The 12402-nt window shown below is 46.3% G+C and overlaps 1 protein-coding gene across 5 annotated transcripts in view; it reads left to right on the top strand.

Moving 5' to 3' along the window:
• LOXHD1 (lipoxygenase homology domains 1) overlaps positions 1–12402 on the top strand; it is a 182387-nt gene that overhangs the window by 143284 nt on the left and 26701 nt on the right. For all 5 annotated transcript variants that reach the window (XM_025365186.1, XM_025365187.1, XM_025365189.1 and 2 more), the window contains 3 exons: positions 4275–4392; positions 6334–6508; positions 8033–8218. In XM_025365186.1, the coding sequence (XP_025220971.1) occupies positions 4275–4392; positions 6334–6508; positions 8033–8218 (479 nt within the window). The remainder of the gene's footprint in view (positions 1–4274; positions 4393–6333; positions 6509–8032; positions 8219–12402) is intronic.

Below are 12402 nucleotides of genomic sequence, written 5' to 3'. Positions count from 1 at the left end.
CCAGTGGTCTCTGAGGAGCCCAGATCGGCAGAGCCTGGGACTGGAGGCTCTGTCTTTTGTGTGCCAGTTACTTCAGCACCCATGGACATTTACATCATCACTGAAGCCAACCTCCCTACTACTCACCAATCCCAGGCTTGGAATTTTCTCTGTGTGAGTTCCAGGGCAGCCTCCCCTTGTCTACCTGCTTTCTGGTCCCAAAGTTCTCCATTCACACCACTTGGGGCTATATTAATTTCCTGAGGTTGTGATACAAAGTTACCACAAATATATGGTAATTAAAACAACAGAATTTTATTCTCTCATTTATCCAGAGGCCAGAAATCTGAAATCAGAATCTGTGGGTGGAAATCAAGGTGTCAGCACTGCTATGTACCCTGTGGGCTCTGGGAGGAGAATCCACTCCTTGCAGCTTCTGGTGGCTGCCAGCAGTCCTTGGCTTGTGCCGCATCACTCCAGCCTTCAAGGCCAGGTCTTACCATCTCTGCCCCATCTTCACATCCCACCTCCTTTGTGTGTGTGTTGATCTCTCTCTCTCTGCCTTCTTATAAGGACTCTTAGGATTACATTAAGGGGTCACTGGAATAATCCAGGATAATCTCCCCATCTTAAGCCTCTTAACTTAATTACATCTGCAAAGACCTCCCTTTTCTTTTTACCATACAGTTATATACATGGATTCCAAGATTTATAACATGGATATCTTTTGGGGAACCATTTTTCAGCCTGCCACAAGGGCTACAAGCCACAGAGCATGGATCTGAAAATTCTGCCACATGAAGAACAGTCAAAGGTTCTAGAGACATTTACACTTTTAAACATTTTATCATAAACATACATATATATATATATATATAAGTACATACATTATTATACTTATAAAGCAAAAACTTGTGTAAACCCTCCACACTGCCTTCAGGCTGAGAAGTTAAATCTTGCCAGTTCTCAGTTTTTAAGGTCAACATTTCCTTGTTTCCTTTCTTTTTTGGTCTCCATCTCATGGGTCTATGCTTTCATATCACCTGGATTTCATCCCTAACAATAGGCTTTTATATCACCTGGATTTGAATGGTACATAAATAGAATCAGGCCATATATCTTATTTTGTGTCTTAGTTCTTTCACTCAGCGTCAGGTTTTTCATATTTTCCTGAACTGTTGAGTGTGATTGTGATTTCGCTCATTTTTGTTGCTGCATAGTATTCCACTGAGGAGCCTGGAGAAGGGAGAGGTCCAGTGGCTTGTTTCAAAGGGATAGAGAGGGAAGAGAGTAGAGGCATTGAGGTTGGTCAGATGTTGACAATTCAACAATTTGTTCTGGTGGCAGAACTCAATGTAACAAAACTTACTAAAGGTTGGCCATGGCTGTCCTAAAAGGAAAAGAGCTGCAAGTTTGGCCATGGGGCCCCATCAGTAGAGCTGTCTAAGCATGGAACCACCCAGGAGTTTCACTTTGCCCGCAGCCCAGAGATAACTGATTTATCAAAGCAGGGGAATTGCAATAGAGAAAGAGTTTTACACATGTGGAGCTGGCTAAATTGGAGACTGGAATTATATTATTACTCAAATCCGCCTCCCTGAAAATTCAGAGACTAGGGTTTTTCCAGGAGAGTTTGGGAGAAGTGGGGGTGGCTAGGCAATGGGTGCTTGCTGCTGATTGGTTTGGGGGTACAATCATAGGGGTTTGGGAAATGGTCCTCATTGCATGCTGAGTCATTTCTGGGTGGGGCCACAAGAGTTGGCAGGTCCAGGTGGAGCCATTGGTCATCAGACATGCAAAAAAACTGAAAAGACATCTCAAAAGGCCAGTCTTCTGTTTACAATGGCGATGTTGTTATCTGCAGGGGTAATTGGGGAAGTGCGTATCTTGTGACCTCTGGAGTAATGGCTGGCAATGTTTATGTCTATGTTTTAGCAGAATTCAGGCTTCTCTTGTCCTCCGAGGCTGGTGGTCTGCCCTTAACTTTATGGAAGGGCTATTATCATTTAAACTATACACTAAATGTCTCCCAAAGTTAGCTTGACCCAAACCCAGGAAGAATCAAGGGAAGTTTGAAGGCTAAAGGCAAGATGGGAGTTGGTTAAATCGGATCTCTTTCACTGCCAAAATTTCTCACTGTTAACAATTTTTTCAAAGGCGATTTCAAGCATAAGCTCAATGGCCTTGGGTATGGAGAACTTCAGACTGGAAGGAGAGTGGTCTAGAGCAAAGCTAAGGCTGGCACTCTCACCCTGGCCAATCCTAAGAGCCCCAGCTATGCCCCTAAGATGTCACAAACTGCCTGAGCAGCTGCTCAGCCTGATGGACTTTAGACCCCACGTCATCCATATCCATCTGCTAGCCAGCCCTTTCCCAGGGTCCCTAACCATAACCTTTCCCTTTTGGTTTTGTAGCAATGCCAAAAATTCTCCCATGAAATAGTTGCCCTTGCAGCCTAAGCCTTTGGCCCTGTTTAGCCTTCAGGCTGTGCTCAGTCATGGAGCCCAGTGAGGGAGTAGTTGCTGGGCTCTTCCTTAAGGACACCCTTTTACAACAGGCAGGAACAGAAGGAAACAAGAATAGGAAGGACGTGAGGGGCAGCCAAAGGGGGCCCTTCCCAGACACCACTTCCTCAACTGCTGAGTAGAGGCTCCTTTGAGTAGATGAGCAGCAAAAATCCTGGGTCACACAACAGCCCTGTCCCTGTGAGCTCAAAGGCGGGCACTTCTCCAAAGAGTGGGAATCCTGAGCTCAAAGGCAGGCACCTCTCCAAAGGGTGAGAATCCTACTGTGTCAACTGAGGTGTCTGGAGGGGGTCCAGGGCACCTGGAAGGATGTGGCTAGTGAGTTGGGAAGACTGAAGGACAAATAAAGGCCTTCACTTTAGATGCTTTTACACCAAACAGAGGAAGTCCATCCAGGTTAATTGGGGTTCAGCCTGGAATGAAGGGTGAGGGGGTAAATGTAATCTCCTTGCAGTCTTCCAGAAGAAAAGCTTGTTTCTCCTCCCCTTTTCCTTACACCTGTCCCACCATAAAATCTCCATAAAATGAAGACACTTGGCTAAATTCAAAGAGTGAAAATTAAAGAGACATGCAAAGCAAAGAATTCTAAAGCTCTTTTGATCTGCAAAATCGTGCTCCTGGCAAGAATAAGGAATTGAAAGATTATTTGAGAAAATCTCAGTGTGTGACATGAATGTGACATGAGCACCCCCTTACAGTTTCCATTATGCCCAGAGGGACAGATGGGGCTTCAATTAGAGGAGGAGGGATATGGGGCTGACTTTGGGATAACTTTTTCATTTCTAATAATTGTAAAATGCACACAGCAAGTTATCAGAAGAAATTGTCTCTGTTTCATCACCACCTTTAAGACTAGCAGTAGTTAGTTCTCAATTTGCAATATTTAAGTCTCAGCCCCCATTGGCTATGGCCTCTGTTTTTAAAATACATAAAAATATGTCTTGTATTCAAGGAAGCATGATGATTGCCATGCAGAGCCACATCTCCAGTGCCACCTGCATTACTCCAGGGCCCTATCAGCAGTATCATCTGGAATCAGTCAGCAGTCAAGCAATCAGTCAGCATTGAAGGTCGAATTGTACATGCGGCACTGTGGGAAGAGCAGCAAGGAATAAAGATAGAGCATCTCTGAGATGATGAGGTCATTCAGCAGGAAAATAATAATAGCAACAAAAGCAGCATTACCTTCTATTTGCCTACTGCTTTACAGTTGGCAGTAGCATTACCCAATTCAGGGCACTGTGTTCAGTTTTGCAGATGGCAAATAGAAAAATGCGAATGATGCCATCTAGAGTTGTGCGGTGCACCACCTGCCCCACCATTGGCAATGGCCCTGTCATGCACAGAACCTCATTTAAAGCTTTTCAGGCATGGAATTCTTTTTCCATTTTAAATTGATTTCACATCCATTTGGTCTTCATCACAGTTTTGTGAGATTGCAGGGCTAGTGTTATTCTCCAGACCACAGGTAAGAAAACCAAGTTCTAGAAAAGAACTGGGACTATTCTAGGTGACTGGTAGAATGAGATTAGAACCCAGCACTGGTAGCTCTTGGTTCAGGGCCATTTCTACTAGCCAAACCCACTTAACCCAGTCTTTCAGAAACACATCTGGGATGTAAGAGATGGGCTGGTGGAGAGTTGCTGAGAGCAGAGGGGCTGCTGAGTAAAGGCCTAATCTTCTCCCTCACGCCAAACCTGGCCTCTGGCCTGGCCCAGCCCTCCCCAATGGCCAGCTTCCCTTCTTCATGCCCCTCCTCTCCACACCCAGGTTTGAGCGGGAGCAGAATGACACCTTCATCATGGAGATCCTAGACATTGCTCCATTCACCAAGATGCGGATCCGGATTGATGGCTTGGGCAGCCGGCCGGAGTGGTTCCTGGAGAGGGTAAAATGTCTAGACCCTCACTCTTCCTTCCAGCCACCACCCACCCCTTCCCCCTATTCCTCTGGCTTGTCAATGGACCTTGCTAAAACAAATGTCACCATAGAGGATCATTACATGAACCCAGCCCATATGATTCAGCATGCCCTTTGGCATGAATTAATCCGAGAATGTCGTTTTATTTATTTGTGTCCAGTGAGAACTGAAGCAACTGTCAGGTAATTCAACTTGAGCTGTCAACTTTACGTGGACAGAGACCCGAGGAAGGGGAGGGGTGGTGTGGGCTTCCTTCAGGACAGCAGCTGGGAGGGTTGAGAGAGGAGGAGCAAGGCCTGGGGCAGAGAGAGGCTGCCATGGTGGGAACTTCAGGCAGGATGGCAGAAAGCTTACTGGGGCCTCTGTGATCGTGGAGTTAGGTAGCTGCCTCTTTTTCCACTGTGGCCCTCTGAGTCTGAGCTTGGTCGTCAGCACCCTGCCTGAGGATCCTGGATCCTTGGGCTCTCAGTTGGGCTGAAGCCAGCCTTGGGGATGCGATGCTGGGATCTTCAAGGAGCAACAGCAGCACGGGATTTCTTAGTTCTGCCTCCATCCTCACACCCTTCCCAGCATACCTATACAAGGGCACATGTGCACACACACACATGCACATGGCCACAGACTCAGTTTCCACCAAGAAAGGAAGGCAGCTGCTCCTTCTCAGGACCTCTCATCACTTCCTCACCTTCCCCAGGCTGTGCGGCTCTGTGCCTCCAAGCTGCCCAGAGGAGAGTCATTAACACTTGCTGCTCCAGGGCAGAAAGAAGAGCATCCAGGGCATAGGGCTAAGCTTCACTTATTTTGATGAGAACCACCATGATGTTAGGAGTCCAACGGCTTTCCATGCTAAGAGTGGCTCCAAAACTGGAGGCCCCTGGCAGCCAGGAGGAGCCTCACCTGCAGCCCCACACTCACGAAGGCAATGACTATGCTGACGAAGATGACCTTCCTGCAGCCTCCGTGTCACACGAGGTCCTAGGCACACCAATATGTGTGTGGTGTCCTCCCTACATAGTGTGTGTTAGAATCAGGTGCATAAAAAAACATCACGGACTAGAGGTTTGGAACAACACACATTTATTACCCCCTCACTGTCATAGAGGCAGAAGTCCAAGGTGAAGGTGTCGGCAGGGCCACACTCCCTCTAGGGAAGCATCTGTTCTGGGCCACTCTCCTGGCTTCTGGCAGTTCCCTGGCTCGGGGCAGCATCTTGCCAGTCTTTGCATGGTGTTCTGGGTGCTTGTCTGGGTGGTAGAAGATTGAACTAGGGCCCAGTCTAATGACCTCATCTGAACTGATTACACCTATAACAATCCCCTTTCGAATAAGGTCACATTCCGAGGGACTGTGGGTTAAGAATTCAACATATGAACTCTGGGGGAATACAATTTCACCCATAACACAAAGCCCTGCAGTCCCCTGCCTAAGTCAGGCCATGCATCCTCATCTACCAGAGGCCAGCTGTCCTGCATTGCCTCAGGCTCCTCCTCCCCTGTTCAGCCATTAGCAGATTTTCTTGAGTCAAAAATATGGGGCCCACACCAAGGACTATCCTGCAGATGTCAGCACTCTGCTCCCAGGTGGTCTGTTTTTCTGTCACTCATTCAGCAAACATCTCTTGTGCACAGTGACAGGTACTTCTGAGGATAGTTTTAGGTGAATTGCCCATTCCCAAATCCCAAGCTAGGGCAGTCCTCGTGAGGACTTCAAACCCCATGGCAAGCACACAGGACAGGGCCTTTGTCCTGGAAAGGGCCCTTTCCACACCCCCTGGGTCTCAGTCGCAAGCGCTTGTCTCAGGTCTGGGATCTCCAGGGTTGGGATTCGGGGAGGGGCTGCATGGGCCAGTGGGTGCTGGTGGAGGTGAGGGAGGGCAGGGCATTCCCACGGTGGCTCCCTTTCCCCCAGATCCTACTGAAGAACATGAACACTGGAGACCTGACTATGTTCTACTATGGAGACTGGCTGTCCCAGCGGAAGGGCAAGAAGACCCTGGTGTGTGAAATGTGTGCCGTTATCGATGAGGAAGAAATGATGGAGTGGACCTCCTACACCGTCGCAGTTAAGACCAGCAACATCCTGGGTGGGTTGGGGGTCCCTCACACCTCCTGCTCCCTTGTCCCTCCAACCCTCAAATTTGGGCTGAGGCCCTGGTTTCTTGTCAGGGCGTTTTTCTTTATATGGCCTTCCAAAATCTAGTCAATCCAAGTCTTCTCTACAGTGTGTCACTTTCTGTCTGGACAAAACATTTCCTCCCAGTGAGTGACTGGTTCCTTCCCTCCTCCCTTGGGGAAATAGGGGAGAACATGACTGGGGAGTATGGTCAGCACTTTTGGAAATGGTACATTTCCAATGGCTCTGGCTTGACGCAGAGCCTTCCCATCTTCCTTCTGCTGCCTGGCACTGCTCACCCAAGCGCCATGCACCTCAGGCATGCTCGGACCCGTGTGCTTGGTGGCCATCTACCATGTGCTGGCTTTGGCTGTGGGTCTTAGGATACAGATGTGCTGCCCAGGCCCTTGCAGGTCTGACCTTCATTGGAGCAACCACAGTGCAGTGTGGTGATGCTCTGATGGATGCAATGCCAAAGTCAAGTCCAGAAACACAAACACAGAAGCCAGGCAGACAGGGCACCCAGAGGAAGGGCCTTCTAATCAAAAGTACTAGCATGTCAAAGGCCAGGAGCTGAGAGGGAACACACTGTCGTCTAGGCATGGGGGACATGCTACCTACACTCCCCTATCCCAAGTCTGCTCTCCAGGAGCCATTGCAAAGAATCTGGCAAGCTCATCACATTAATTATAAATGGTGAATGAAGGATTAACTTGTTGGCCATGGTAGCTTACATTTTCAACAGTGTAGCCTCTTGCCAAAGAAATGAAGCTCTCATGGTAGAATCTCAGGCATGAATGATAGGTCAATAAAGCTAGTAAATTTTGTTGGGGGTACCTCCTTTCTTCCTATTCTCACAATGGAATTTTCACCCCTATTGCTTAAAGTTCCAAGTGTCCCCAAGTTTTCAGGCCCCTCCATCCCTTTATGATGCACTCAGAAAATAATAAATTCATTGATAACCACAGATGTGTGTCAGAAAAGCTTCACTGGTTCACCCCTTCCAGAAGCATTTGCTTTTGATTTGGGCCAATACCTGTATTTGGCTTAAGCAAATGAAATGAAGCTCTAGTGTAGAATGTCAATCAGAGACAGATTTAGGGAGCACAGAACTTCCCTGCTTCCTTCTGAACCCACACTGTGCAGGAGGTAGCCTATGTTTCTAAATTGTAAAGACAGCGTATATGACACGCCTTTTAAGTTTGGGTGTATTTCCCCAGAAATAGATGAGTTTTGTACTAAACCATTCACACTTGCTGACCACAACTCCAGTTAGACCGAAAGCTTTTGTAAGGCACAAAGGTAAGATGAAGAAGAGAATTGGAGACCTAGGACATTAATTGACCCTTTCCAACCTCACCCCTGGCCTTCTTGAGCCTGTACTCTGTCCACCTGTACCCCTGGCTCCTCTGAGGAGTCCGGGATCAAGGCCAGAGCAAGAGGGCTGTGTGTCAAAGAGGCTGGCACCCTAAGCCTCACCTTGTGTACCCCCCAGGAGCAGGCACTGATGCCAATGTGTTCATCATCATCTTCGGGGAGAACGGGGACAGTGGGACACTGGCCCTGAAGCAGTCGGCAAACTGGAATAAGTTTGAGCGGAACAACACGGACACATTCAACTTCCCTGACATGCTGAGCTTGGGCCACCTCTGCAAGCTGAGGGTCTGGCACGACAACAAAGGTAGCTCCCACTCAAGGCCAGGTTGGTGGGAGGGCGGCCCTCAGCTCCCCTCCTGAGCCCTTCTTCCCTCCTTCGCATCACATTGACTCTGATTACCCCAGGGTGGCAGGCAACCGAACAGTTGATGACCACCACATTGATGCTTCCATCAGTACTAAAGAGACAGTATTTCTGGGCAAATATTTTTAGAGATAAAGCTTAGTTCCTCCTGCTTTCTCCCTGGGTGATTAGTGGTTCTCCATTGTTTGTGATTTCAGCCCATTAATTTGACTTAGTTCAGACATAAAAATTAAGGGAATAAAAGCTAAATTCATTTCCCATGGATTTTCTATAAACGATTATGTTTGTGCCGAGTGCAGTGGCTCATGCCTGTAATCCCAGAACTTTGGGAGGCCATGGTGGGAGGATTGCTTGAGCCCCAGGAGTTCGAGACCAGCCTAAGCAACATTGTGAGATCCCATCTCTACAAATTATTTTAAAAAATAGCTGGGCATGGTGGCATGCACCTGTGGCCCCATCTACTTGGGAGGCTGAGATGGGAGGATTGCGTGAGCCCAGGAGGTCAAGGCTGCAGTGAGCTACGATTTCGCCACTGCATTCCAGCCTGGATGACAGAGTGAGACCCTGTCTCAACAAAAAAATAAAAATTAAAATTAAAATTTAAAAATAGAAAAAGGATTATGCTTGTTTATAATAGTAATCCTAAAGTAGTTGAATTCACTTATAAATATAAACTATGAAATAGGATATAAACCAAGTGAGAAACTTATTTTTAACTACGCAGTGCCTAAGGAATGGTTTGTCATTTCTGTAACTGTGATGACGTTCATGTTCTTAACATTTCTTTGGTTATCATTTTGCTGTCTGTAAGCCACTCTTTATTTTCTCTGGCTTTGGGCCTATAAGTTCTATTTGGTATGATTATAATAGAGTTGTTAAATATTAAATTCCACCTCCTTGATGCATACTGCTTTCTTCATTCACCTCTTTTATCTTCTGTAGAAACATGTCTCTGCAAAGCTATCTGCTCAAAGCCTTCTCTAGCCTTTGCTGGGTCTCCCAAATGGCTGCCCAGAGCTGTCCTGAATGTTGTGTTGCTCCTCACTTCTTCGAAACCCCCGCTGAGGACTAACCTATCTCTCATGGTCACTGATGAAACCCAACTCAGCAGTTTGCAACCTCTCTTCTATAGGAGCTAAACTATTTTACTTTAACATGGATTAAACAGTTAAAATTTTTTTCCATAACACAGCATAAGCTCAGACTAGGCATTAATAAAATAGTTTTCAAAGCAATAAAATAAAAAATACTTACACAGCACTGCACAGTTTTCAAATTTCAGTGTATCCCACCAGTCATTTATATGATGAACATTATATACAGAACATATACAGTATTCATGACATGCCTGGGACTCAGTTTGGTATTAAAGATACAAACATTTGATCCTCAAAAGTACTTTGTGAGGCCAGGTGCTGTGGCTCACACCTGCTATCCCAGCACTTTGGGAGGCTGATGTAGGCAGATCACTTGAGCCCAGGAATTTGAGACTAGCCTGGGCAACATGGCAAAACTCCATCTCTACCAAAAATGCAAAAAATAGCCAAGTGTGGTAGCTCATGCCTGTAGTCCCAGCTACTGAGGAGGCTGAGATGGGAAGATCACTTGAGGTCAAGGCTGCAGTGAGCTGTGATTGCATCACTGCACTCCAGCCTGGGTAACAGTGAGACCCTGTCTCAAAAAAAACAAAACAAAACAATAAAAAACAAACAAATAGAAACCTTTTTGAATTACTGCAGCAAAAGCACTTTATTGCTCCTCTTTTTACAACCAAGTAATATTGAGACCCAGTGAGGTTTGAATGTCTTACTTGGAACCACACAGCAAGGAAGGGAAACAGCCATCACCCAAACCCAGGACTTCTGATGCCTGTTCTAATCCACAATTCTGTGTGCCAGCCCATCTTGCCAGCCACCATTCTGCACCCTCACCAGCCACTGTGTCAGGTGGTCAAAAAGAAGATGAGGTGATGAAAGGCAGCCTCTTTATCTCTGTTTGCTACATCCCCCAATATCAGGGTGTATCCGAGGTAGTCTAGTCCAGAAAAGCATGCAGTGGAAGGGAACTCTTCTTCCTCATTTGATCATTCAAGTGGCATTATGAGTCTGTGGAAAGAAACATACTTTCAAATCATGCTCAAACATCCTTAATGCACCTCTCCTCTTTCCCAAGATGAAAACAAAGACTCCTGAGTTTTTTTCCTTCCCTCTCATCATCCATTCTGATTGTCTTAGGACTAGCAGCAGGTTTCCCAAGTCTGGTTGAATAACGGTAGCCATAATCATTAGGACCATCTCCTGCCCCAGACACTTCACAAGATCAGGATGAGATCTTCCCATGACACTCAACAGTGATCATGAAGTCAAGACAAGTGTGAAAGCATTGAGCCACATTCTGTGTATCTTCACAGGCCTAATTAGAGGGATTTGACAGATCAGATTAGTAAGGGTGGCAGGCATGGGGGTGTGGAAGGTGGGGACAAGGTCTGTCTACCCTAACTTGCTTGTCTACAGTCCCTCCTGTTAAAGTGCCTAAACTATTGTTTAGGAAGTATGTTCCCAGAAACTATGTCCCTGCCTTAATCAGAAAGAATCACATTATGTCTGTGGGCTTCCAACTCTCTGTCTGGCTACCAGCGCACACTGGCAAGATGTCATTGCCGTTGAGGATAGGAATCATGCCTTATTCATCTCTATCTTCAAAACTGCCTATAACAGCGCCTGGAGCATAGTGAGGACTTAATAAATGTTAGTTTAATTGAGACTCCCCCCAGAGAGCTGAGAAATACTAGGTCTTTTAATCCTGTTCTGCCATAACCTCTATCTCAGAAATAGCAGAGACACCAAAGGAATTAGAACCCTGAGAAGGAAGAAGTGGTATCCCCCAGGAGCCTGAGCCCTTCCTCTAAGGCTCACTATGAGACCAGAAGCAGGGGGTTCCCTAACATCTTCCCAGTCAGCCCAGAAAACTGGAGAAGGAAGAATTTCATGTAGACTACGATGACCCCACTTTTCCATGCCAGGGCCATTTACAATATGGGCATTTTATTCATGAGGGGTGAGAGTGGAGAATATAGCCAGAAAGACTGAGGATGCTGTGTTAAGGACCATACTCTGTAGAAATCACTCAGCAGTCTTGGGGCACAGGCAGAGGCAAGAGGAGCTGTCCACGGTTCTGACTCCTCTGGCTTGTCTCAACTCTGTACTCCACAAGCTGATCCAGGTTCTTCCCTTGGTGACTATTTTCAACCTGGCCTGCTACAAATATCCAGATGCTTGACAAGATGCTCCAGATTACCATGCATTCCACCCCCAGTTCACAGCAATAAAAGGTAGAGAGTTGCGGATCCAAGATCAGAGCTCATCTCTGCTTCCTGCCTGCAACTCCATCTTATCCAAATCTGAACTCCACCTGATTAACCCCTTTCTTCCCTGGATGGCTTCCCCTGTTGCTGCCATACCGTCTGTCTCAGCCTGTTTCTTTAGGATGAACCTTCCGGAGTCCTTTCGGCCATTCCTGCCTGCATGTTGTACCCTTCTTTCCAAACCATCTAGGAAAGTAAAGGCTCATATATTTGAGAAGAAGGTTTAAAAAGTCATGTAATTACATTTCAGGAGTCAGGAATAATGATTGTCTTCAGTGACATGCAAGTTTCCCCCTTTCTTGTTTTCATCCTCCTATCTGACATGTCCTCTCCAGAGACAAAATGAGCAGTCCAGGTCCTTTGCAGGCCTAACAGTTCCCTCAGTTTTAATATTTATTTCAGTTAACAAACCAATTACAGCTGGCTCTCACTATTCACAGTAGTTATGCCCTGTAATGTTGCTGTGAACTCTGAATACACAAACATTGAACCATTGCTTCTGCGGGAAGCGCAGGGTTAGGTTCCTGTGAGCCTCTGATCACAACATTTTCACCAACTGATCAATAGATAACCTTGTTTTAGAAATGGGGAAAGGATTCCTTATTTAATAAATGGTGCTGGGAAAATTGGCTAGCCATAAGTAGAAAGCTGAAACTGGATCCTTTCCTTACTCCTTATATGAAAATTAATTCAAGATGGATTAGAGACTTAAATGTTAGACCTAATACCATAAAAATCCTAGAAGAAAACCTAGGTAATA

The sequence above is a fragment of the Theropithecus gelada genome, chromosome 18 (assembly GCF_003255815.1).
Source record: "Theropithecus gelada isolate Dixy chromosome 18, Tgel_1.0, whole genome shotgun sequence".
NCBI lineage: Eukaryota > Metazoa > Chordata > Mammalia > Primates > Cercopithecidae > Theropithecus > Theropithecus gelada.
This window is presented reverse-complemented; position numbering and strand designations above follow the sequence as displayed.